The 24,618-nt window shown below is 60.9% G+C and overlaps 2 protein-coding genes across 8 annotated transcripts in view; one reads left to right on the forward strand and one right to left on the reverse strand.

Annotated features, from left to right (window-relative positions):
• The window catches only part of TP53BP2 (tumor protein p53 binding protein 2), a 113,952-nt gene extending 112,006 nt beyond the window's left edge, over positions 1–1,946 (forward strand). For all 6 annotated transcript variants that reach the window (XM_057315574.1, XM_048225215.2, XM_057315575.1 and 3 more), the window contains one exon: positions 1,174–1,946. In XM_057315574.1, coding sequence (XP_057171557.1) covers positions 1,174–1,215 — 42 coding nt within the window. In that variant the 3' untranslated portion in view covers positions 1,216–1,946. The remainder of the gene's footprint in view (positions 1–1,173) is intronic.
• Positions 1,947–5,047: 3,101 nt separating this feature from the next.
• CAPN2 (calpain 2) overlaps positions 5,048–24,618 on the reverse strand; it is a 41,321-nt gene continuing 21,750 nt past the window's right edge. The window contains exons 3-21 of one of the 2 annotated variants that reach the window (XM_026509481.4): positions 24,281–24,399; positions 22,884–23,017; positions 21,864–22,032; positions 20,314–20,397; positions 19,177–19,262; positions 18,546–18,620; positions 17,876–18,036; positions 16,283–16,452; positions 14,909–14,920; positions 13,776–13,987; positions 12,888–12,924; positions 12,055–12,120; positions 11,067–11,124; positions 9,566–9,630; positions 9,021–9,089; positions 8,448–8,526; positions 7,467–7,583; positions 7,180–7,238; positions 5,048–5,937 (exon numbers count right to left, since the gene is read on the reverse strand). In XM_026509481.4, the coding sequence (XP_026365266.1) occupies positions 5,914–5,937; positions 7,180–7,238; positions 7,467–7,583; positions 8,448–8,526; positions 9,021–9,089; positions 9,566–9,630; positions 11,067–11,124; positions 12,055–12,120; positions 12,888–12,924; positions 13,776–13,987; positions 14,909–14,920; positions 16,283–16,452; positions 17,876–18,036; positions 18,546–18,620; positions 19,177–19,262; positions 20,314–20,397; positions 21,864–22,032; positions 22,884–23,017; positions 24,281–24,399 (1,796 nt within the window). In that variant the 3' untranslated portion in view covers positions 5,048–5,913. The remainder of the gene's footprint in view (positions 5,938–7,179; positions 7,239–7,466; positions 7,584–8,447; positions 8,527–9,020; positions 9,090–9,565; positions 9,631–11,066; positions 11,125–12,054; positions 12,121–12,887; positions 12,925–13,775; positions 13,988–14,908; positions 14,921–16,282; positions 16,453–17,875; positions 18,037–18,545; positions 18,621–19,176; positions 19,263–20,313; positions 20,398–21,863; positions 22,033–22,883; positions 23,018–24,280; positions 24,400–24,618) is intronic. The other variant, XM_057315188.1, reaches the window with a different exon arrangement.

Below are 24,618 nucleotides of genomic sequence, written 5' to 3' on the forward strand. Positions count from 1 at the left end.
TTAACGCTGAGCCGCAGAGCACGGGAAGCTTCCGGTGCCCAGACCAGACCAGTCCCAGCGGCAGAGAAGCAGCCCGGCCGGCAGCCACCTCCCCCCGAACACCAGCAGCCCTGGCACTTGTAGTTTCTGACCCAGGAAACCTTCTAACTGCCTGCTGATGGGAGTCTTTCACTCTACTCCTCTAACAAAGGTTTGGTGACTCATGGACCGGGAAGTGTCACTTGTCCCGGGTGTGGAGGCGTCTGGCCTCGGCCATGGCCACCGGAGGCTCTGAGATCGGCAGACCCGACCCAAGATTTTCATGTTAACCCAGCATTTCAGTGTACTCAGCCTTTTAGAAATCTCTTTGGGGTCAAAGTGGTCTCTAAGCAACTTTTTTAGGTTTCCTTGGAGGTTCAAAAAAAGTGGAAATCACCTTAATGTTGAGTTTTTAACCAAAGGCTCAGATGGGAGTCTGGAAAATTATATCGACTACTGATCTCTCCTCAGGAAAACAATCTTTTGTACAATGTCGATCCACCAGTTAGTGTTCCGGTCTTGGCTGGGAGTCTGACTCTCCTTTCTTACAGCGAGCCGTTTCCTTTGTCGGGGCGGGAGGGGGAGGAGGGCTTTGTGTAGTTTGCCAGTTGGATTGCTGGTTTGACTGGCTCCTGGCTTGCAGACTGCAGATCTTAGGACCTTCGCATGCCCTCTGCGGCTCTTGTTCGGAGAATACAAAAGCACAAAAGTCCACCAACAGAAAGCTCCAGTTGCCCTCCCTTAAATCGGTGGCCTTTTAGTCTGTGGCATTTCGTGGCTGACAGTCTCAGGTCCCACGAGAGTGTCGGGCTGTTGTGAGTGAAGTTGAGGGACCCCAGTCTCTCCTGTCCCCCTCGGGGTGGAAGCCTGCTCACGCGGCACGCTGCAGCCACCTCCCGCCGTCACAGGCCGAGCCCACGGGGCCATCGTGCCTTTTTATGTCCATTCGCCACGGTGTTGTCTCTGGTGGGGAACCCCGGTGACCTTCGCACAAGAGTTGCCGAATGTGAATCTGTGTCCTCGGACAGCTCTGGGCACCTCTCGGGGCAGAAAGTCCTTTCCTTTGTTTCTCTCCTGTGACGCCAGCTCCCCCCCCATTACAGTCCTGCGTGTCTGTCTCTACAGCGTGTAAATCGTTTCTCTCTTCTCTTGCAGCTATACCCAAGAATTAAACCAAGGCAAAGGAGCTTGGCCTGAAACTTTACGGAATTGTAGTTTCCGAAGAATTAATCTTTGTTATCACTAAGAAGAAGTAATGTGATTGTGTTTGGCAAAAATTTCACAAGACTGACTTTAATCACAACGTAACTGGAAAGCAGTGCAGAATGTCCTCTGGAAGAAAATGAAGGATTGGAGGATTTGCTGTCCGTGGGGACGTTCAGCGTGATGGAGCGGCACTCAGAAGTAAGCTGCCCGCACTGTTGGGGAATGGTGTTCGTGGAGCACTCGGGAAGATGAACAGTGACCGTCCTGGTTTTCTCGACAGATAGGGCCCTGGGAAGTCGGCTTCACGTCCTGCCTAGTTGGTGTTTGTCTGCACCTCCCCTGCCCCCGCCAGAAAGGACCAGTGCCATTGAGGCAGCACCTCTGCCTGTCCCCACCCCCCCATCAGGCCCCAGGGGACCCAAGGGCCTCAGGGGTGCCGCGTGCGCGGATGTTGTCAGCAAAGAACGAACGGTTGGTTGTCAGCAATCCCTTTATGATAGGAGTTCTTCAGAATTAGACGTATGTTTGAGATACTGAATCCAAGCTGTAGCACAGCTAATTAGATTTAGAACCTTGTTTTTAGGATGAATTTGAATCTATATTTATTGTCTTTTGTATTTTGGAAATTGGAGACTTGGTATATAGACTTACCCGTGATATTTGTCAAGATCATAGCTGACTTTAAAAACAATTGTAATAAAATTAAACTTTTTGACTCTAAAGCTTTTTACTGGTTTTAGTTTTTTGTGTCATTAAAAGCCTTGTTTAAAGTTCACAAGCCGTTGGGCGGCTTACCCTGTGGGAAAATAGTATTTATTTACCAGCCATGTGATTACATGGAAGAAGTGATTTTTTTACGTACAGAGAACTCGGTTTTGCAGTTGGTGAGCTCTGCGGTGGCCCTCGATAGAGAACCACGGGGACAGAGGGTCTCACCGTCCCTCAGCCTCTGCGAGATGGTCTCGGCCTCGTCTACGTCCACACTCATTCACGGGATGAAAACATACACGGACAGGAGCTCTGTTGGTTTCTGATGTGTTACCACGTTTGTGAATGGCTTTGGAACCCATTCTGCTTAGCAGAACTATTTTCATTTAACAGAAGCCACAAACGAACCAGTGCTCACTTTTTGTTGTTTTTATGAGCACCTAAATTCCAGCGAGAAGGCTGAGTGAAAGAACATCCTGGAGAAACAGGGACAACGGAGCTAGCAGTCAGAAGACGTGTGTGGTGGACGGAATTCTGACGATGCCCCCATCTTCCTGCCTCTGGGGTGACGGTGTTTGGAGCTGGGGCTTCGGGAGCCGAGGAGGCATGCCTGACGTCACCAGGCAGAGTCCCCCACCCCACCCCACCCCACGAAGGGTATTCGTGCCCTTGGAGGAGGAAGAGGTCGCGGCCATCCCCTCTGCCACGCACGGACACTACAAGAAGGTGGCCAGCTGTGCTCTGGGAAGGGTTCTCACCAGACGGCAGATCGGTTGCACCCTGATCTCGGACCCACAGCCTCCGTGGCTGAGAGGTAGGTGTGTGTCATGTGAAACCCCGGGCCGTGGGGTTTTGTTCTGGAGCGGAGCAGACTAGGAGTCCTGGTTATCCGGCCAGACGCTGATCTAGATGGTTCTGTGAGGGACTTTTCTGATCAGCTGACCTGAGGACAGGGAGGTCACCCTGCGCTGCAGGGTGGGCGCAGGAGAGGTGTGAGGGGTTCAGTCTGCCATTGCCGGCCACGAGGAGGAAGGGGTCACGTGCTAGGGAAGGTGGAAGGCCCCCCGCCGACAGCTGGGAACCCTCCCTCAGGTCTCTGCTGGGACCGGCCAGTCCCATGGGGCGGGCTGGGACTCCGGCTGCAGGACCGTGAGGTGATGGGTGTTTTAAGATTTTATTTTTAAGTAACGTCTACTCCCAGTGTGGGGCTGGAACTCACAACCCTGAGATGAAGAGTCGCGGCTCCTTCAACTGAGCAGCCGGGCCCTGGGAGACGGGTGTTTAAGCCGCTGAGCAACCAGTACCAGGTACCGAGGGGCTCTGGGCCTGGTCTGGCGCTTCCTAACCCGCCACGCGACCTTGACCTTGCCGGGGACACGCCTTGCGGCAGCACCACCTTCCATAGCCACACCGGCTGCTGTACGTGGAGGGGCCGGGAGGTCGTAGGAATTGCTCGCATGTGCGGGAAGGGGAGGCGTGAACGTTAGTTAGGACGCGATCATCCGTGTCCTTCGTCCTCAACTGAGAACATTTGCTGATTCTCCCTCTTTGTTTTTTCCTTGTTTATCATCAGAGCATCCTTGTATCAGAGGTCCTTCTAGAAATATCTGCAAAGACAGGGAGGTGTTCCGAGGCCGGGGGTCACGGAGTGGGGAAGGTCAGCGTTTCCGGTGGCCTCACAGCTGCGGTTTCCTGTGCGGGGCCAAGAGCGCAGCAACTGTGGCTGTGGTGGTGGCGGTGCGTGAGGTGGTCGCGAGCACGATTTCCGTCGGCCGCGCACTACCCCGCCGCGTGGGGGTCCCAGGTCCGACCCAGGCGTGTGCTGGTCCCTGGTTCCCAGAGTGGCGCCCGTGAGGCACCTTCCTGGTGGCAGTTTTTAGAGTTTTGAAGAAGGGAGTAGGGCAGCTGGAGGTGGGCCCTGCTGAAGAGGGGCTTCTTGTGGGGGGTGGGGGAGGGACGCACGGAGAACAGAGCAGAGGGCAGAGGTCACCGTGTCAAAGGCACAGGAAATCAGGAAGATGCAGCTGGTTCTCCTTCCCAGATTTGGGTACTGGGAGGTGGGTGGTGGGCCCAGGAAGCAGCAGCTGTAAGAGCAGCTGGGCCCAGGTGGCTGTAGGAGGGGAGAGGGTGGGAGAGCGAGGGAGAGAGGAGAGGGAAGAGGGAGAGGGGGAAGGGAGGGAGAGAGGACCGAAGAGACAGGAGAGGAGGGAGAGGGGCTGCTGGGCTTGGCTGGGAGGAGGGCGTGCTCCACGTTGGGGAGGAAAGGGCCCGCGCTCAGAGTGCTGGGATGCCATGTGCAGGGAGAAGTGCAGAGAGCCTGTGTGCGCAGCACAGAGACTGGGGGGCCTTGGGCCCCGCTTCCCATGGGGTCAGAAGTAGAGGGCGTTGATGCACTAACGTCTACCTGTGAAGCAGGCGCTGGCGAGGGCTGCACTGTGTGGGAGAACCCCGGGAAGTTGGTAATTCTCTTCGTCCTTCTGCGCCAAGTGAGGCAGACCTTCCCCGTTTGTGTCTCCATTATCTCCTCGACTGGGACTGGACAGGTGCCAAGTGAGTTTGTGAGCCGGGTCGGCCCAGCAGGTGCGGAGGGGCAGAGCCTGCAGCACGGACGCGGGTTGGCCGGGGTCTCTCCCCTCCCCATGCGCCTGGCCTCAAAGTCCCCCGTCCCGGGCTCCTGCCTGTGCTGCCGGGAGCTGCTGAGTGGAGGACACTCCCCCCCCCCCCCCCCCCCCCCCGCCAGGTAGGCCCAGCGCCTCCCAGCCAGGTCTGGGAGATGCACTTCCCTGCCCCGCTCCCCTGCTGGTTGTAGGGCTCCCCAGGGGTCACCGCCAGCAGGCTCGGACTTCTGTGCCTGTCCTGTCAGGCCCCGTCTTGTCCCCACGCCGGAGGCCTGCGTGGGCCTCCCTAGGGGAGACCAGATGCCGATCAGAGTGGCACCTACTTCGTGGCCACTTACGAGCTTCTGAATTGGATTAAGAAATCGTGTAGTTACCCAGGAAAGGGGAGTTAAGCTGCCTTTTCCTGTTGGGAGGGGAACTCCGGGGTAGCAGGCTGTGACCCAGTGTGCGCACAGACCCCGGCCGGGCCCTCCAGGAAGGACAGCACCGCGCAGGACTGTCTGGGCGACTCTTTATTAACAGCACATGTGGAAGAAGGTAAGGCAACAAGGCGGTATTTTCATAATGCTGCTAGCGTTTTCCCAGGGTGGAGCCAGGGGACCAGCTCCCAGCCATGTCCCTCCTGGCTCCACGCACAAGCAGGGCAGGGGTGACGTCCGGGCAGCAAACGGCGGGTTCTGTCCCTGACCGCGATCGGCTCCGCCCCCGGGCCCCTGCGCTGGTGCAGGCTTCAGGCAGCTGAGCCAGAACTGACTCCCCGTCGGAGCCCAGACCGCTCAGGGTTTGGGCTAAGACACAGGTAACCGGTCGATTTTACGTAGATTGGTCTCTGGCGGGACCCACGTGATGGAGGTGTGCCTTCTCGCCTGGCCCATTCGGATGCCTCGATAAGGCCGCTCCGCGATGCCTACTGGTTTCCCTTTAACTCCGGGGACACGGACTGCTGTTGGCTCAATGTCACAGCTGCATTTCTAAACCTGAAGTTGCTTTAAATATTCCCAGTATTCCCAGCAGGGACTTTGTGTCCTTGGAGACAGACTTCGTGTGTGGTCAGCTGTTAAAATACCTCCCTGCGTTGTTTCCCTGGTTGAATATTGCTACAAACAGGAAAGCGTGTGGAAGTAAACCAGGCAGCAGTTCAGGGTTTGAGCTTACCAAGGATTAAGTGACTCTGGCGCTTAGGATCATGATATGCAAATCTTTTACTTTGAAATCTGAAAGTTCTGCTATCTCAAAAATGCATCTTTATGCTCAGCTATAATCATCAGTTGAAGTAAGTGTTCCCATAAGTGCGAGGCCCAGATAAAAAGTTTCCCCGTGGAGGCCTAGTGCTGGGCTGTCTTCAGGCGGATGGGTTATGGCTTCAGAGGACCGAGAAGCAGAGCCACTGTGAGGAAGAAAACAGCCATCAGCTCCGAGCCCAGGTACAGAATTAAAGGCTATGTATGTGCCCGTGGCGCCTCCCAGAGACCTGAGTGCAGCCCGAGAAGCTGAGGAGGGTGAGGGCCTCCGGCACAGGCTCTCGGCGCCTCCGCGCCACGGGCCACACAACGTGCGTCTGGGCTGTGGCTCTCCCTGAAACCAGTGGCTTTCGCCCTTGGTCTCTGTTGGAGAAAAGTGCGAACTCTGGGACGGACCTGGACCCCCGGCTTCTGCCAAGCTCCCCACAGCACAGCGGTCATCCGAGCAAACACCCGAGCCTCCGCCGTGGACTGCGACCTCAGGGTGGGTGTATTTCCCAGGGACATACAGTTGGACAAGCAACTTAGCGTTACTCGTAATTGGCTCAAACAGATTTTCAGTTGGCTGAAGCCCTTTACGGTGCATCCGAGCAGGTGGACGCCTGCTGAGCCGCTGGCTTCCTCCAAAGTGCAAGGAAAAGAGTGGCCAGGCCCTGACTCCTGTCCCACTTGCCACCTGGCTCCTCACTGGTACGTGGGACCTGGTCATTCCCGTGGGCGCCGGCCCCCTGCCCAGCCCTTGGGCTGCCCCAAGCTCCATTCCCCTGAGAGCAGAGGAAGTGTACGGCCCGGGAGCACAGGCGTACCCTTCCTCCTGGGGGTGAGAGAACATTCTGGCAGGATGACCAGAGAACACCTCGCACTTTGCTTTTCAGGGAACCGGTGTCCCCCCCCCCCTCCGTCTGGCTTGACGATCATCTCCCAGGGGTCACTGCGCGGGCTCCAGCCTCAGGAGCACAGTAATCACATACCCCAGCTTAGTTACTATCGGGGTGTTTTGAAAGGAGAAGGAGGAAGTAATTTGCTCTGAAAGTATTTTAAGTAGATCTGCTCTAAGAATGACAGATCTTCCCAAACCCACTTGGATTTCCTCCAGAGTTTTATCAGCTCCGCCGCCCGTGCGTGCGAATCAGCGGTTCATATTCCTCCGAGGGACCCTGCAGCCCCCTCTTCCACTGCCTACTTGAGGCAAAGCTGGTGGGAGGAGGGACCTGAGGGTCAACAGCGGGCCGGGAAGGGGCTGCCAGCGACAGTGCGGGGTGGGATCTTAGAGCCCCTTCCAGGCCGACTCCCCCAACCCCGGAGATCTGTAAGGGGGGGCTGTAAGCAGCAGCCCATCAACCCCAGGTCCCCGTCCCGAGGGAGGGGCGTGTGAGCCGCGGACTTACAGAGATGAGGTCCAGCTGTATGGTCCCGGTGTTCTCGGGGTCCAGCTGCTTAAAAACCCCTGCGGAGGAAGAAGGGCCGTCCCCCGTGAGCGAGCCGAACAGAGACCGCACTGTCTTCCCCGTTTGTCCCAAGCTGCTATTCCTGCCCTCCGTCCCCACACTGGAGAAGGATCTTCATGGTCAACTGCAGACGCGTCCCGGTTCACCCCCGATCTCACCCGAGGCAAAGGGTGGGTGTCTTCACCCCAACAGGACGGAAATGGGTCTTTCCCCAAACAGCCACTTACTGAACAGTGTTTCCAGTCGCACCAGACACCGGACGAAATTGTCGAAGTCGATGATGAGCTCGTCATCTGCGAAGCGAGCGACGATGACCTGGTGCAGCTGACAGGGCAGCTTGAAGCCTGCGGCGGGACGAACAGGCACCCGGCTCGGGGTTAGTGTTGGACGGCGCCCACCCCTGCTCCCGCGCCACTGACAGACGCGCAGAGGTGGCCCTTCAAATCGCAGCAAGTGCTTCTGTCCCTTGGTGCGCTCCTGGGGGACTGTGGTGCTTCACAAAGCCGGAGCCGCCTGGGCCTGCCTGGGTCCTCACCGGCTACATGAGGCTGCCCTGCTGCTCGTGCTTCCTCGCCTGTCTGTCTAGCCCTGAATCACCTTGGAGACTAGACTCTTCCTGGATGCGTGTGGCAGGAACCGTTCATCGTAAACTAGCACTAATTCTCGCCCTTTCCACAGCAGAATTTCTAACGGGCCTCGGCTGCCTGAAAGGGAGACGTTTCCCACCTGCCCTGCAGCTGGCTGAGAGCCCCTGACTAAGCCCTGCCAGGGAGACGTGTGCCCTGAAAGGCAAGGAGCCTCTCCCTCCCTCCGCCATCTACCCGTTGCCAGGATGTTGTGACGGATGTTGTGACGGCAAGCCAGCGTGGTCCCGCGGGAAAGGGAGGCACCGCCCCTTGCCCTTGGACCGTCTGGGAGAGAAAGATGGTTATTTGGGGTCTCTGTGGCAGGATTACGTCCCAACCAGTAGAGAACCCCATGTTGTGTGCGAGGGACTTAGCAAAGGGAGCCCAGCGTGCTGAGAACTGGCTCTGCCCGCTCGACCCACCAGGCTCTCAGAAGGAAACTTCAACTCAAGAGGGCACAACAGGTGTTTTGTTTTACCAGTTAGCTTTTTCCAGGGGGAGGGAAAGCATGAGCCAGCACCTGCTTCACGTAACGCAGAGTAAGCGCTCACGTGTTCTACGCCTAAAACGAACGGTCCTTACCGGCCTCTTCCAAAGCTTTCCGCATCTCATAGGAGTTCATGGTGCCCGACCGGTCCACGTCGATTTCCCGGTAAATTTTCTGGAACAGGCAGAACAGTTACCAGAACCATGACGCAAAGCCAGCAGGAGACGAGTTAGCGCGTGCTGTGTGCCGCACGGGCCTGAAGCTTCCCAGCTCTGACTCTAGTCTGGCCTTGGAAAGTCACCCACGTTTCTGCCTTAAATAGCTAACAGCGCCCCCTCTGTGAGCGGGCTCCTGCACGTGCCTGTCGGTCAGCCACCGTGGGCCCGTTAGGATGTCAGTTTTGTGACTGGGCTGTCAGAAATCCAAAGGACCAAAGGCTACACGGCCTCTAGAGGATACTTTCAGGGCAGCTGGAAGGGGACCCCGTTTCTGGCCACTAGCAGGTAAGAGCGGGGAGCAGACCATGTCCCTTGCACAGGCTCGTCTTTGCTGTTCGCACCTGCCCATCCTGCCTCTGGGGGTCAAGTCCCACCCCTGGGGATGTCCCTCTGCCCTCACAGAGGGGTGCACGTGCACCCACGTCCCCGACAGAGCCACCGGGCGCTCACCTGGTACTTCTGGATCTTCGTCCAGAGAACGTAGAACTCCTTCAGCCCCAGCTTCCCGCTGCCATCAGACTGCCTGTCGTTAAGGAACACTCCCGCAGCACGTCCGTGCGGGCGCCCCGTCACCCGGCTGGCACGGCGCCCACCGCGTGCTTCCGAGGAGTGCCAGCCGAAGCCCCCCACGCTGTGCTTGGGCCAGAGCTGCGTCTACGGGCCGCCAGGGTGACACACAGAAGCTCCTTGCTGACTCTGGGCATGTTTCTGGGCCTTGTGTGGGGCAGCTGCCCCGGAGCAGCCGGGAGCCCCCAAGACCACCCCCCCACCCCTGGCAGCTCAGACCCATCCCGCCCAGAACGCAGCGAGGCAGGTGGGCAGGGGGCCCGCGAACAGAGGAAAACCACGACCAGAGAAGAGAGTCCCGTCAGAAACAGGACGGGGGGGGGACATTTTCCACAGCCCCTCAGGAAACCAGCCCGAGCTGCTCGGGCCCAGGCGTCTCCCACTCGCCTGAGCAGGACGGGCGGGGGCTCTGCGGCACGGAAGGATACGTCCAGCATGTCCACCATGATTTTGCAGGTCTCGATGCTGAAGCCGTCTGACTTGATGTCCTGGCCTAGAAAACAAAGGAAGAGTGATGGGAAAATCCCGCGGGGCTGCGCTGTCCCGAGAAACCCCCCAAGGACGGAAATGTGTGTCTGTGCCCTCCAGGACAGGGGTCACTTCACCGACTTCCAGTGTCACAGGGGGCTCGCGCGTAAGAGGGAAGAGAGCAGAGCGTGTATTTGCCACGTTAGCCTGTGTCCCCGCAGACCGAGAAGCCCGAGGACCAGACTCTCCAGAGCCACTGTGCTCCACTAGGACAGTGGGGTACAACAGTGGCTGGTGGGCGGCAGGAGACTCTTGTTACAAGTGGGGCTCTCGTTCCCCGCAGACCACGAGAGACCCATCTTTTGTTACGCCCTTGCAAACGTTGCGCTGTAGCCGGTCTCAGAGCTGCTGCTGTGGGCACAGACCCCTTCTTGGGCCTGGGTGGAGGCCGGGGTCAGCGGGCGGCCAGGGAGGCTGAGTCCCAGCACGGCCTGGCTCTTCCCCGCCCACCCAGCCTCCATCTGTGCAGGAACAAGGCAGCTTTGACGGCCGCACGCCTGAACAGCTCTGTGACTTCACTCGTGCCTGGCAGCCTCCAGGCCAAACACCACCTCCTTGTCCTCACCCGGCCTGCCTGGGAGGAACCGGTTATGTGTGGATCCTGTGCCAGGCACACTGCCCACACGCCCTGGGATGGACGACCCGGCCAGCCTGGGCGCTTCTAGAGAATTTGCCTCTCTGTTGATGGTTGGGCCGGCTTCTAAGCAGTGCACGAGGCCACTGCCTTGGACACAGCAACGTCCGGGCTTGCAGGGGCTCGGGGGTGACTGTGGTTCTCATGATGAATTGAAGGGGAGGAAATGTGTCCCCCGAGGCTGGACTGCACTTGGGTCAAGGAGCCTGAAGGCCCATGGGAGGCACTCCGGCTCCACCCCAGGCCCCACTCCCACTTCGCTCGTTCCTCCAGGAGACCCAGCAGCCGCCTCCACAGCTTTGGAGTCGCTGGCCTGGCTCGTGGGCCCAAGCCAAACGTCAGACGAGGCTCCCTGGCCCACACACTGGGGAGACACTTCCTGAACTGTTCTCGTGGCTACGCAGGGAGATGTGGGCTCCATCCACGACCCCACTAAATACAGCCGGGGCTTTCCAGCCGGTGGTCGGGGCTGACTCAGCCCTCCTTACCCGGCGCCCCTCATTGAAGTTGGGTAGCGATCCACCCACTTTACAGGTGAGGAAAGAGCCCGAGGCGTCACGTGCCTGGGCTTAGAGCAACAGCCCACCAGTGGTAGCAACTTGGGTGCGACCTCTGACCTCCATCTGGACACTTTTGTTGTTTCACCGGGGTGCACAGAGCCACCTCTGCCCAGTGCGGCAGGGGCGGACACAGGTGTCGAGGCGGGAGAGCGTGGTGGAAGGGCGCGGGGAGTAGCGGGACCAGGGACCCGCCAGGACGGCACTTACGCTTGGCCAACACTCTCCTTAGGATGGTCTGCAGCTCGAAGGCAGAAATCTCCGCGTCCTGTGGACATGAAGCAGGGTGGTTACACGGGCCGCAGACCTTGGAGACTGGCCCTGGGTCAGGTGCACTAGGTGGGTCTTGGCGGGGCCTGTGAGGCCACACGTGAGCGGCACGTGTACACCTGCTCTAGGGGGACGTCAAGCGCCAGTTCCGAGCTCTGGAGAGCATCGTGGCCCCACGTGGCTTTCTTCGTTCAGCCGCCTTCCTCCTCTTTGAAACTCGGATCTGGCTTCCTGTAAAGATGGTTAGGACCCAGCTCCTCCAGGAATTGCCCGGCACTCTCTCTGTGGTCACGGCTCCTGGAGTGGTTCAGGGACCCCTGTGTGTGCACATGTACTGTGTAATGGGGGGGGGGGCAAGCCCCAAGATTGGCCGCGGTCCTTTCTGCTTCCTGGGCGTGGGGGCAGGACATATATACGACCCAACCAGCGACCAGCAGGGGAAAAAAGTCTCTGTCCCTTAGAGACCGGGATGGAGGGGATGGAGGGGATGGAGGGGAGCACCTGCTCAGTACACTGATGGGGAGGCCCAGGTGAGCCGGCTTCCTGTGCATGACAGAGGAGGGTGCCAGGTTCCGGACTGGCGGGAACAGCTTACAGCAGCCCGAGGCCCACGTGGCTCAGGCAATCAACACGGTAGAGATTTGAAACCCTTCTGTCCCCCCGGGATATCTTCGTGAAAATCAAGGATAAGGTCTGAGCCCCACGTCCCAGCTGGAGTGGAAGAGACAAGAGCCGGAACCCTGCGGCAGGAGGAATATGGGGCCAGAGCTGACCGCGAGCTGGCAGCCCCGCCACGGGGGCAGGATGTGGGCAGGAGCCCTAGTTCCAGCACGATTCCTCTCTGCCCCTCTGAATCGGAGTCTCATGAGGATGAGACTGTCCCTTCCTCTGCAGCGGCCAGAGCGTGTGAGAGACTGCGGACACCCACCTCGCCTGCCAGCTGGGCAAACAGCCTCCTGAACCCGTCGTCAATGTCATCCTCGCTGGCGTCTATCTGGAAGGGGAGGCGCAGGGGTGGGAGCAGGTCAGAGCCAGGAAGGGCCCCCCCCCCCCGCCTGCCCCGCCTCCCACAGGCCTGAGACAAAGGACAGTGTGAAGAATGAAGGAAGGAGTTTTTCTAGTGAAGACACGAGAGGGATGGAAACTCTGGGAGGAGTTAGTGAGCACCTCACAGTGTCTTCTCTGACCTGCGACCAGAATGGCCCTCTGATCTACGCTAGTGGGGATTCAGAAGTGGAGCCTAGCCAGAATGTTCTAGAAGGCCTATGACAGCGGCCCTCTGGGACTGTTCCGTCTCTCCCTGGGGATCCAGGACAAGCATGGCACTTCAGGGACTGAGGAACCTAGAGTTTTCAGGTCCAGGGACAGCGGGAAAGCCTCCCGTCCTGTTGGTGGCAGTCTCCTCCCTCGGCTCTGGGTTTTTTTATGGGTGGGCCTCGTTGGAGACCCCGAACTCCCCGGAGTCACCACTATTTCAACTGCAATTCTTGGAGCCCTCAGGGCCTCAGGAACCTTATCGCCCCACATTTCATTTTACGAATAAAGAAACTGAGGCTCAGGAAGGGGAGTCATGGGAACCCCGAGTCCCACACAGCGGAGGCGAGGGCCATGCGGTGGCCAGCACAGGTGCGGGACGCAAAGCCTAGTCTTGAGCTGTGGGCACGAAGTCCTAGGGCCTCCTAAACCCTAGCGATTCTGTGTTGTCGTTCTGGGCCCTGGGTCGTCGGGGCAGAGCAGGCGGGAGCCAGGGGCTGCACATACCTCGTCAAGGTTGGCCTCGATCTCGTCGTCGACAACCCTGGAGACAGAAGGAAATCGTGTCACCAGAAGGGGTGTGCTGCCGAAATCACGGCCCACGTGGAAGTGCGACCGCACGTCCCCGCACAGCAGAAACGAAAGCAGGAAGCGAGGGGCATGGCCGAACATGGGGAGGCAGAGGGCCTGCCTCGGACCCACTCCCTGGGTCCACGGGAACGTTTGTCACGGTAAATCTCACACGGAGAAGCACACGACGTCCCCGCCGCCTACATGCTCTGCTCTGGGCTGGAGAAGGCGGGCACCCCGAGGCCGGGGTGTGGTTACCGTGGAAGCTCGGGCAGCGCTGGGTCATCCCCCACCAGGCCGCCGAGAGTCCCGTCTGCTGTGCCCGCAGAGGCCAGCAGGCCCACGGCTGGGGTGAGCCGGCCTGTCGGATACACGGTCCTGGGTCTTTGACAGGAGCACATGGCAGGTGCCATGTCCCTGCTTCCCATCGGCTCAAAGCCTTTGTAGTCTTTCAGTAAATCCCCTTTTGGTTAAGCTGCCCCCCGTGGATTAGGTCTCCTGCAATCAAGCGCCCCACCGAATATAGACGCGGTCGAAGCGGCAGCTTGACCAGAGGCTGCTGTGACAGGAGGCCGTCCTGAAGGCGGCATCAGCGGGAAAGGGCCTACTGGCGTCCAGTGACCACTGACGCTGTCACTCACACCCCGGCGCTCGCGGGCGCTGGGCAGGAAGGGGTTACACCCGGGCTCGGCGCCTGACGAGTTCACAGTCCCTGTCCTTACAATGAACCCGACGACCTGATGTCGCAGACACAACTGTGCTCAAACCTCCCCGCCAACCCCGCTCAGAGGACGCCCGCGGGGACGGGGAGGGCGGGCCACCTACTGGTAGTCGGCTTTCTTCTCCGAGAAGACCCGGACGCAGAAGTCCCCGTCCTTGTTGGGCTCGAAGGTGGAGGGCACCAGAACGTACTCCCCGGGTGGCAGCTTGAAGCGGTTGAGCACCTCGCGCAGGTTGATGAAGGTGTCCGAGCGCTCCCTCGCTCGGTGCGTCAGGAAGAAGCTCCTGCTGAGGTGGAGGTTGGTCTGTCCGTACATCTGATGGACAAACAGAAACGGGGGGGAGTCGAAGGCACAGCGTCTGGGTCGCTCCACGCTAGAGAATGAATGGCCTGGGGGGACTCAGAGGCGTGCGCCACGGGGGCCCCACGTGTGCCCAGCTCTGCAGAGACACCCCATCTGCACACGGAGGTCCTCGGCCTTCCTCACGGTGACTCGGATGTGCGTGGTGTGCGACACACAGAAGCGAGGACAGGGCCTGACCAGGGAGGGCAGCGCAGCTCAGCTGTGGTCAGTGACCACGGCGGGGCCAGAACGTGCACGCGGCGCCTGGAAAAGCCCGGCGTGCCACAGACGGCACCGCCTGACCACGGCAAAGTGTACCGCCGGGGGCCTGAGCACCCCGCGTGCCCCCCGGAACAGCTGCGGCCCTGACAGCTCTGGGCCTGCTGTGTGCTCTCATGCCCTTCACTTCGTCCCTACGGTCCCTCGAGATGGATGGTTGGCCAGTTTTACTGAAGAAGTAACCAGGGGTCCAGAGAGGACCCACCGCTTGTCTAGGGTCACACAGCCTGCAAATGGCAGAGTTGGGAATTGGGTCCAGGCCTCCCTCTGGGCTCCCACGCTATATCCCAGTACAGCCTGTGGGGTTCCTCGTTCCCCTCACGCTTGTTTTTGGAGAGATTTACTGGACTCTGTGAAGAGGCGCCAGAGGTCCCAGGATCACATGTCGTCCACCCAGACCTAAACCGAACACAGGCCCCGCGGGGACTTCCTGGGAGACCTGGCCCTGAGCTCTGACCGGCAGCGTGTGGGACCCCAGCCGCCTCACCAGGGCCCAGAGGGCACGGGGCCTCATCCTTCTCAGCCGCCGGCCCCTGCCCAGGCCTCACGAGACCCCCGAGCCGGCGGTCTAAGCCTCGTGCCTGTTGCTGACCCCGCGCCGTCTGCCGGACGTACCTCCTCTGGAACCTGCAAGGAGAGAGAAGGCGCTTCCCTCAGACTCAGGGGCGGCTGCACAAAGGCCCCGCCGCGCCGTCTGCTCTGCTGCCCCCCGTTCCCTGCAGCTCTAGCAGAACTACGTCCATGTTTTCCAAGGGCCCCCACGCATTCCGGCTGAAAACAAAGCTCCTGACCCAGCAACCACACGGGCAAGCCCTTAGCACCATTCCTCGTTTATAGAGCATAAAACCGAGGCAGGGAGCTGTGCACGGACTGGCCTGGGGTCCCCCCGCCTCCCGCTCGCAGAAGCAGGGCTGTGCCCTCGGACGAAGAGGGCAGTGAAGGGGGCGTCACTGGGCTGGGAGCCAGCAGGGGTCCGCTCCCGGCTTCTGCCGGCCACACCCCATCTGTGTGTCAGTGAGCTCCCTGTTCCTGCCTCAAACAGAACCAAACGATCCTCTGGGGCTTCCCAGCGCTGGAGCCCAGGCCTGGCTTCCCACTCCCTTGAGGTGTGTGTGGGGGAGGGGTGTCAGTTTGCATTTTCCTTGGGGTCACTCTGCCCCAGCTCTGAAGCTCTCAGCTCCTGTTTCAGAGACAGGGGCTTACAGTTATGGGCACTGTTTGAAATGATGGCATTTGACCGACTCTACTTGGTGAGTGAACGGGCAGGGTCCTGGGGGCCACGCTCCAGTGAAGAGCGAGCGGGGCCGTGTCTCCTGGCACCTGACTTCTCCCAGTGGTGGGCTCCCTGCCACCATCTCAGGCTGCCCCTGTGACTTCGCAGGTGACCTCACTGAACGCGGGGCCCACTGGGTGCTTTAGGGGGCCGCCTGCACCCATTGGACCCCAGCGGAGAGGCTCTCTGGTCAGTGCTGCAGGGAGGAGTGGGGAGGGTACAGGGGTCTGGCCCCAGACAGGAAGGGGCAGCCGCCTTCTGCCTGCAGCTAAGCTGGGCTTTTCTCGAATGTGGTTTGAAATGAAAGAACGTGCAGGAGTGAGTGTGCGGAGCCCGTGTTCCCTGTCCTGAGCTGCTCCCAGGCCCCGCACCGGGCTGGGCGCCTACCAGCCAGATGCTGGAGCAGTTCCTGCCCTCATGGTATTCCCGGATGGGGTCCAGGAAGCTCTGTTAAGTCTCCTCTGTTCCGAGAAGAGTGGTGCCAGGCCTGGAGGGGCTCAGGAGAGGCAGGAGGCCCCTAAAAAGAGTGGGCGATCCGGGAAGCTAGCTGCGGGGGCCCAGGCGACGGCTCGCCACCTCCGGGGCTGCGAGACTTCTCCCGAGACTGGCCGGGCCCAGTTGCCAGCTCCCTGGCCGGCTCCCTGTCTGGGGTGCCCCCTCCCGGGCTGCTGACGGCGAAGGAGGGGAGGAGGCGGCCCCCGCCGTGCCGCACGCACCTCGTAGATGCCGAAGCCAATGGTGTGCATGTCCTCGCCCATCTTCCTCTGCCGCCGCCGGTGCTTCTGGATGAGGCCCACCAGGAAGGTGCAGCCGCTCTCCCCGTCCTCCTGGTCCTCGTCCTCCTCCTCCAGCTTGATCAAGTACTGAGGGTTCATCCAGAAAGTGTCTGTGGCCAGAGAGGGGATGTGCTCCGTCACTCAGGACGCCAGAGCCCTGCCCCACCTGGTGTGCAGGGGTGGGGGATGGGGACGGGAGTGGGGACGGGAGGGGGGACGGCGGCGCCTGCCCGATCATCATGGGGAGACCCCTACATGACAGACTTTCCCTTGCAGTTCTCTCCCACCTGCTCTCAGGCTGGTCTCGGGGACTGGTGGTCATCACTCTGGAAGAGGCCGTTAGAGCTGAGCTGTCCCCTTGCGGCACCTCTCCCTCCCCAGGCTCGAACGGGAGGTCAGAGGTGGCCTGGCTGGGGAGGAGGGGGCATGCACCCCTGCACCCCCTCAGTGAACCCCGAGGCCAGGACCATCCTGTGCACAATTTCAGCTCCTTTTCTGTGTCCCTTGTCCCCCTAGGCCTGTCCCGTTGCCCCCATGGTGTCTCTGCCCTCCCCACTTCCAGAACCCATTTACAGGAAGGACCCGAGATTCATTCACATTTAAGGATAATCGTGCCGGCTGCCTTCCCCTCCCTAAGAGGATAAAACTCTTTGTTGGGGAAATAAAGGCACCATCCAGGGCCAAGCCGACTCCAGCTCTGTGCACCCCTGGCTGCCTGTTTTTGTCAATAAAGTTTTATTAGAACACAGCTGTATCTATTCATTTAACTGCCTTCAGGCTATAGCTGTAGACCTGGGAGCGGGACAAACTGATGGCTCACGAAGCCCCAGATATTTACCATCTGGCCCTTGAGGGAGTTTGCTGACCCCTGATCTCACGGGTAGGGGAGAGATTCCTGTCTGGGGCAGAGCTCTTCCCAGCACCTCTCAAATCCCCACTTGGTAGCTACACACTTGAGGCGAAAGATTCAAAGCTCTGGGGCTGAAGGGAACCACCTGCTCTGTGGCCTAGGATGCCGCTGGGGCCCTCGGGTCCCTCAGGTCCCTCAGGTGCAGCAGAGGGTCCACACAGGACCCAGACTTGCTGCCACAGAGAGTTCTCCCAGACCAGCTCCACCGCCAGACTGTCTGCACTCAAGTCCCCGTGAGCTCGCGGCCCCAGGTAGGTCACTTAAGCTCTCCAGGCCGCAGTCCCCTCACCTCAAAGATGGAGCGGACACAGGGCTCCGGCCGCGGGAGCTTGTCAGGGAGACTGGAGTGGCCTCTATCAACCACTCGGGACAGTCCCTGGGGCCCAGTGTGTGGGGTCATGCGGACTCAGTGTGTGCGGCACGAGGCGGGGGGGGTCCCGGACCACAGGGCAGAAGGGTCGCAGGATTGCCGAGGGACTGGGGACCCCGTCTGAGCGGGTCCTGAAGTGCGGACAGCGGTTAAGGCCTGTGGGTGAGGTCCCTGCGGAGCCAGGCTGCTTGGGCTGCCCGTGGATACAGTGGCCTGTGGCTGTGAGCTGGGACCGGGCGCGGCGGGGCCTTACTCGGGTAGTTCCGGCAGCCTCCCGCGGTGGAGCCCCGTCTCCAGTTCCCGTCCATCTTGGTGAGTTTCCACTTCTTGTAGGATTCGCTGGTGAGGGTGTCGGGCGTCAGGTTGCAGATCTCCAGCCGGGAGTAGTGCCTCAGGAAGTCGTTGAAAGACATCCTGGCAGAGGCAGGGACACAGGCATCCAGGTTACGAGATGACCCACGGACAAACCTTGACCTTCCGCCCAAGGCCAGCCAGGGAGCCAGTGAAGGCTGGGCGCCGCCGCCCCCAGACCCCCAGCCAGAAGGCGCAGATGCTGGCCCGGCGGCTGGGCCGCTCTGAGCACCGAGCCGGGCAGCGCGGACGCAGCTGGGGGCGGACACGCACCCACAGGCCCAGCTCTGCTCTCCAAGGGCCTGTTTCTTAAGGTGTTGGGACGATCCTAAGAGCCGGTGGGAGAAAGGCCCCTTCCGTCCCGTGGGATCTGAATGGGCTTCTCTGCTCAGCTTTGAACCCCACTGTCAAGAGGGACAAATAGGGGAGCTGGACGAATGGTTTCATTCAGGGTCTTCTGGGGAATTTAGGACAACAACTCCCACACCCCCGTGCACCTGACACTATCATCTGGCTCCTGTCCAGTAGAGCCCCCGGGCAGACCCCTCTCCCTGCAGCCCTAACGGTCTCACCAGAACTCCCCATCTTCGTGCCGTCTGGTCAGCTGCTCCCTCACCTCCGGGTCCACAGTGTTCCAGTTGGGGCAGCTGGAAAGCCACAGGACAGGACGGGCATTACAAGCCAGTGCGGGCGAGCACCTGTCCCCAAGACCCCAGAGTGCAGGCCCGGGGACACGCTCCTGCACCTCTGAGGGCCCAGACTGCCCCAGGGGGGAGCTACGCTCGTAGCCGTGGGGAGGGGGTGAGGGCAGGCGCCGCCCTGGGTGGTGGCGGCAGAAAGAACGGGGCCCACTGGAGGGAGAAGGGGACAGTGCGGGCGGCCACACCTGGCAGCTCTTTAAGGGGAACCCCTTGCGGCTGAGCTGGAGGCACCCGACGCGACCAGGGACCTCTGGGTTCCACGCACGCCCCTCCCCCGCCGCCCGCCAGCAGGGTGACTGCGCTAGGGAAGCGTGCACACCGCGGCGATGGAAGGAGCCCAGGGCCGGCAGGAAGGTGTGCAGACTTGCTCGAAGGGTACCTGCCCCGAGAGGGCGGGGACCTGTGGCCTCGGGGCCTAGCCCCCTGCACCGCACAAACGCCAGCCTCGCGCCCTCCTCTCTCCCCTGGCCCCCGGAACCGCCCGGGGAGGCGCCCCGCTCACTTGTCGTTCCACTTGCCGGTCCACTCCACCTCTCCCCAGGGGTTGCGGATGCGGACCAGCTTCTGCAGGCTTCCCCCACTTTCGACCTGAAGACGGGGCACGGGGAGTAGAGGGGGAGAGGCTGAGTTCAAGCCAGGCCCGCAGGTGCTCGGGCCCCAGACCCCTTCTCCCCGCGCCAGGAGGGGGCGGGTCCGTGTTACAGGGGTCACGGAAGGGCGAAGGGCTGGACCCCGGGCCCCTCGCTGCTGCCGGGCGCGGACCGCTCCCAGGGCCCGGCCCTCGGGGGACGTCGTGAGCCCCCGGCTAGAGTAGGATGCGCTGCTGTCACGGGAGCTCAGGGAAGCCTCGCCCTCACGGCAGGAGCTCCGCTGAGATGCGGGCGGCCCGCCCGGACCTCCGCGAGTCCCGGCTGGCGCGGCTACGAAGCAGGGCTGCCGTCGGGAGCAGCCCACGCGGGCTCTGCGTTAGACGCCACTGTGGAATTAGGGGTATTTTCCTCAGCACGAACACTGCACTGGCGTCACGTGAGACAACGCCCTTATTCCTGGGAGACGTGTTTAGGAGCAAAGTGTGACATCCGCGACTGACTCTCAAATGGCTCAGAAAAGAGCAGACACAAAACGGACGGGGAAAATCTCAATTGTCGAGCCTAGGGAAATGGCATTTGGATGTTTCTTGTTACACTACTCTTTCAGCTTTTCCACAGACCTGAGCTTTTTCAAAATAAAAAGATGCATGTGTGTCGGGGGTGGGCGGAGAACAAAATAGAAACCGAAGGATGAAAACACCACAGAGCCCTGGGCGTGTGAGGCGCGGGGTCCTGTGCCGGACGTGAGGCTGGCCGCTCACTAGCGTGTGTGGGATTCACAGCGACAACGGCAGCCACTCCAGCCCTACGGGGACATTGTCACCGTCTCTGACTTGAGGGTGCTCCAGGGCAGAGAGTTTGAGAAACACGCCCAGGCCATGCAGCCGGTGAGAGGCGGTCAGACCTGAACTGGAATTTGGGCGCAAAAGCGCTTTGTACAGAGACTCAAACGCTATGCGGCTGCGATCAGTGTTCTCGTCTCTACCTGGTCCGTTAGAGCGGGGCGACCGCAAGCCAAGCGCAGACAGTGCGCCCGGAGCTGGCCTTACCTCCTCGGCCCCGGTGACCGAGTACGCGTGCCCCTTCACCAGCTTCTGGAACGTGATGGCCTCGGAGTCCGCCATGCTGGTGATCTGTAAACGTGGGGGGGGGGGGGAGTCAGGCCGCTGGATGCAGCCTCGCTCTGCCTCCTGCACCGAGGCCCTCGCCACCGGCCTCCCGCAGCAGCTCTCAGATGGCGGGGATGGCAGGGGCAGCCGGGGGGACAGCGTGCCGCATCGGCCAGTGGACAGGCCTTCACGAACCCCCATAGGACCCTGGAGCGGGGCTGGTGGCCCGGGCTCGGGACAGACCCCAGGGCGGCATCCGGTAGCCCAGGAGCCCGTGGTCCAGCCCAGCCCCACTGCGGGGTTCCCCGAGGACAGTTCTGTGCGTGCCTGTGGGATTTGCACCGGCTCTATCAGAACTTCCTCGGGGTACACCCGTCCCCCGACTGCGGGGAGGAAGGGAGGCTGGTATGTTTGTCTCAGTCAATAGGAAGAAGGGCTGAGGGCACGGTCTGCTGAACAAGCCAGAATCCCCTGTTTGGAGTCTGGTAGAGAGAACACCGCGGGCCGAGCCCTAACCCAGGCCCGACACACAATCTGAGAGCAGTTTCGGCCTCCCCAGAAACGGTCTTGACCCGCCAGTCTCCACCCCCAGAGACGGGGTGGCCCGCAGGATGAGACTCCCCCCGGGAACATGGGGCCTGCCGGGAGCAGACTTCCCTTCAGCGGCTGACTTCCCGCCCTGCTCTCTACTTGCTGGATGGGGTGCCACCCACTTCACGAATCACTTAATAAAGCCAATTCAGGGGCGCCTGGGTGGCACAGCGGTTAAGCGTCTGCCTTCGGCTCAGGGCGTGATCCCGGCGTTCTGGGATCGAGCCCCACATCAGGCTCCTCCGCTGGGAGCCTGCTTCTTTCTCTCCCACTCCCCCTGCTTGTGTTCCCTCTCTCGCTGGCTGTCTCTCTCTGTGTGTCAAATAAATAAAATCTTAAAAAAAAAAAAAAAAGCCAATTACATCTTGAAGTTTACTAGGTTGGAAGCAGGCTAGGTTGCCAATTACATCTTGAAGTTTACTAGGTTGGCCCCAAGAGTAGGGGCTTCTCTGTCCCCACGGGGAACGAGTCCCAGGTGGCACAGGGCTGGGGAGTGGGCTCAGCCTCTGCCAGGAGGACGCAGGGGACAGGATGGGGTGCGCGCCTCCAGGGAGGCCTGCCAGCAAGGCCACCGTGAGGAAACGGCCCCTCCGAAGCTTCCCACAGGCCCGTGGATGCCGCAGCGGTGAAGGGGAAGGCTGCCGGGCTCCAGGCCACGCAGGCCCTGCCCGGGGGGCAGGTGTCTGCACGTGGTCCCTACCCTGGGACCAGCAGAGGGCAGGGGATTCATGGAAGCTGTGGTTGGGGCTGGCGACGCACAGGAGTGCCCTCGCCCCACCAGCTTCCCCCATATGGCCTGGGTGTCACTGGCCACCCCCAGGTTCCAGGTGACATCCGGCGTGCTGGACGGGGATGGGCTCGCACCAGCTAGAGCGGGTGGGCGGGGGGCCCGGACTCACATCGATGGAGCAGCCGAGGAGGGAGCCTTTCTGCAGAGCCTTCTGGATGATCCTGAACAGGTCGGGAGGGGCCTTCCTGAGCTCGTACCACTCCGCGATGCCCCCCGTGAAGTCCTCGAAGCCCTCGGTGGTGGCGCCCCCCGAGAGCGCTTCATAACAGCCGTTGACCCTGAGGGGGGACAGATGCTGCTGCTGCTGTTGCTTCTCGAAGCGCCCCCCCAACCCCCGACCCCATTGCCTCCTTTGCTGGGGGCTCTAGGGACCCTCCGCTGAGATTCCCTGGGGCTTGGGCTCCAGCAAATCTACAGCCTGCCAAGTGGAAGGACCCAGGTAGTTATCTGGTCTGACCTCCCGTACGGACTGTTTCTGTGTCGCGACAGCAAAGGGCCGGGCGGCCATCAGCTTAGAAAAGACAACAACTCGCTAACAAATGCAGTTCTACGCGCAGTACGTCCCGTGGCATCCATGGCTTCTAGCTGTGCCACAGGGCATGTGACGGAGACGTGGCTCCCAGACCCCAGACTCTCACAGCTGGCCACGGGGAGCCTGGCCCTCCGCGCTGGCAGCAGCTGCAAGGGATGGAAATCTCTGGATGCTGGAGAGCCTGGGTGGCCGGGGCAGGGGGGCTGCCGCAGAGCTCACGGAGGACAGGCAGTGTGGGACAGGCAGGGGTGGGAAACCACTGCGAATCGCACACTCTACTTTCCGCACAAGTTCCGTACTTTTCATCCCTCTGCAGGGGACGGTAATGCCTACTGGCAAAAACTCTGCTGTCTTTAGCTGACAAAAACGTCCCCAATCTGCCAAGGAGGTGAAGGTCGTTCTCAAGGTCAGCAGTCTGCGCGATACCCATTCCTGCGCGTGCCACTAACATGGCGAGCTCGGTCACTGATCAGGGCACGACCCCCCCCATGCATGTACTCCTTGATTTTACACCCCAATTCTGGCCAGAGTCGTCCTCCACCCCCACCTGCCTCTTCCAGATCCCAGGCTGCCCGAGGGAAGGCCGCGGTCACTCACTTGGCGTAGGCCTTCTCCAGCAGCGCACTCCAGAACTCGCTGCCCTCTGCAGAATGCACGAACAGCAGCTCCCCGTTCTTGGTGGGCAGCCTGTCGTCCACGACCACGTCCACCCACTCGCCGTACTGCCAGAACTGTGGGACAGGGGACACGGGTGGGCTGGGGGAGGGGCCGGTGGCCGCACGGGGACCCCCGGCCTCCGTGAGCCCATCCTGGGAGGAGATGCTCCCACCCCCCTCCGTCTCCGAGTCCTCACTGAGAAGCTGAGGACAGAGGCACCTGTCCTGCCCTCCAAGCCCACACCCAGGTCTTGAGCACACTGCCCTGGGTCTCACGCTCTCTCAAGGATACCGCTTCTCATTTACTGGCATAAAAGGAGGCAGTGAGCAGTACCTCACCACTTTCTCTCAGACTCCCCGAAACAGGCTTTTCTAACCTTGGGAATTACCTCCCAGGTGCCTGCTCTAGCTCCCTCCTTGCCTGTCCCAAGAGGCTCCCCACTGCTCTCCCGGCAGGGTCCCCCATCAGGGGCAGGCCAGGGAGCTTGCTGGAGCCTCTCCAAGTCGTCTGCAGAACAGCTTGATCCTAAGAGTCTGCAAACGCCGGGGTTTGATAAACTTGGCCAAGACGGGACCTGTTCCTAACTCCTAGATGTGTCTTACCGCCCCCCTTAGTAACGTTCCCAGCTCCCAGGACCTGTTCTTAGCCCCCCCAGGTCCTGTATGCCCCCCAGGTCCTGTATGCCCCCCAGGTCCTGTCCGTAGCCCCCTAGGACCTGTCCTGACCCCCCCACCCAGGAACTCTTCTAGCCCCCACGACCTGTCTGTAGCCCTGTAGGACCTATCCGTAGCCCTCCGGGACCTGTCCTCAGCCCCTCCACCCAGGACCTGTCCTTAGCCCCCCAGGTCCTGCTCCAGCCCCTCCAGGACCTGTCCTTGGTCCCCCAGGATCTGTCCGTAGCCCCCCAGGAGCTGTCGGCTCCCCAGGTCCTGTTCTAGCACCCCCAGAACCTGTCCTCAGCCCCCCAGGACCCGTCCTTGGTCCCCCAGGACCTGTCCTTAGCCTCTCCATGCAGGACCTGTCCTTGGTCCCCCAGGATCTGTCCGTAGCCCCCCAGGAGCTGTCGTTGGCTCCCCAGGTCCTGTTCTAGCACCCCTAGAACCTGTCCTCAGTCCCTCAGGACCTGTCCTTAGCCTCTCCACGCAGGACCTGTCCTTAGCCCTCCAGGACCTGTCCTTAGCCCCTCCACCCAGGACCTGTCCTTAGACCCCCAGGACCTGTCCTTAGCCCCCCAGGTCCTGTCTATAGCCCCTCAGGTCCTGTTCTAGCCCCCCCAGGGACCAGTCCTCGGCCCCCCAGGACCCGCTGGGGAGAAGCCTGAGCTGACATGAAGTTACCTGGAAGTGGAAGATCCCAGCATAGTTCTCCTGGAAACTCTGGTCTAGGGGCACGACGCGAGCCAGGACCTCTTCATTCAAGGTGAGGGAGGCAATGGCTGCCAGTAGCCAGCAGTCACCTGTGAATACAGCACACAGCTCTAAGTGGGGTCTCACCTTGTCCCGCCCCCAGGAACTGGAAGCTGAGGACGAGTTCCCTGTGTGACGGGCGGGTCGGAGGACTGGGTGACATCTTTAGTGCAGAGGGGGCCTGGACAGAGGCAGGAGAATTCACTCTCCAAAGGACCCGGCTGAGGCTCCCAGGGGAGGCTGAGGACCTCGAGGTCGTTGTAAAGGAG

This window comes from Ursus arctos, unplaced genomic scaffold (assembly GCF_023065955.2).
Source record: "Ursus arctos isolate Adak ecotype North America unplaced genomic scaffold, UrsArc2.0 scaffold_2, whole genome shotgun sequence".
NCBI classification, from domain to species: Eukaryota; Metazoa; Chordata; class Mammalia; order Carnivora; family Ursidae; genus Ursus; species Ursus arctos.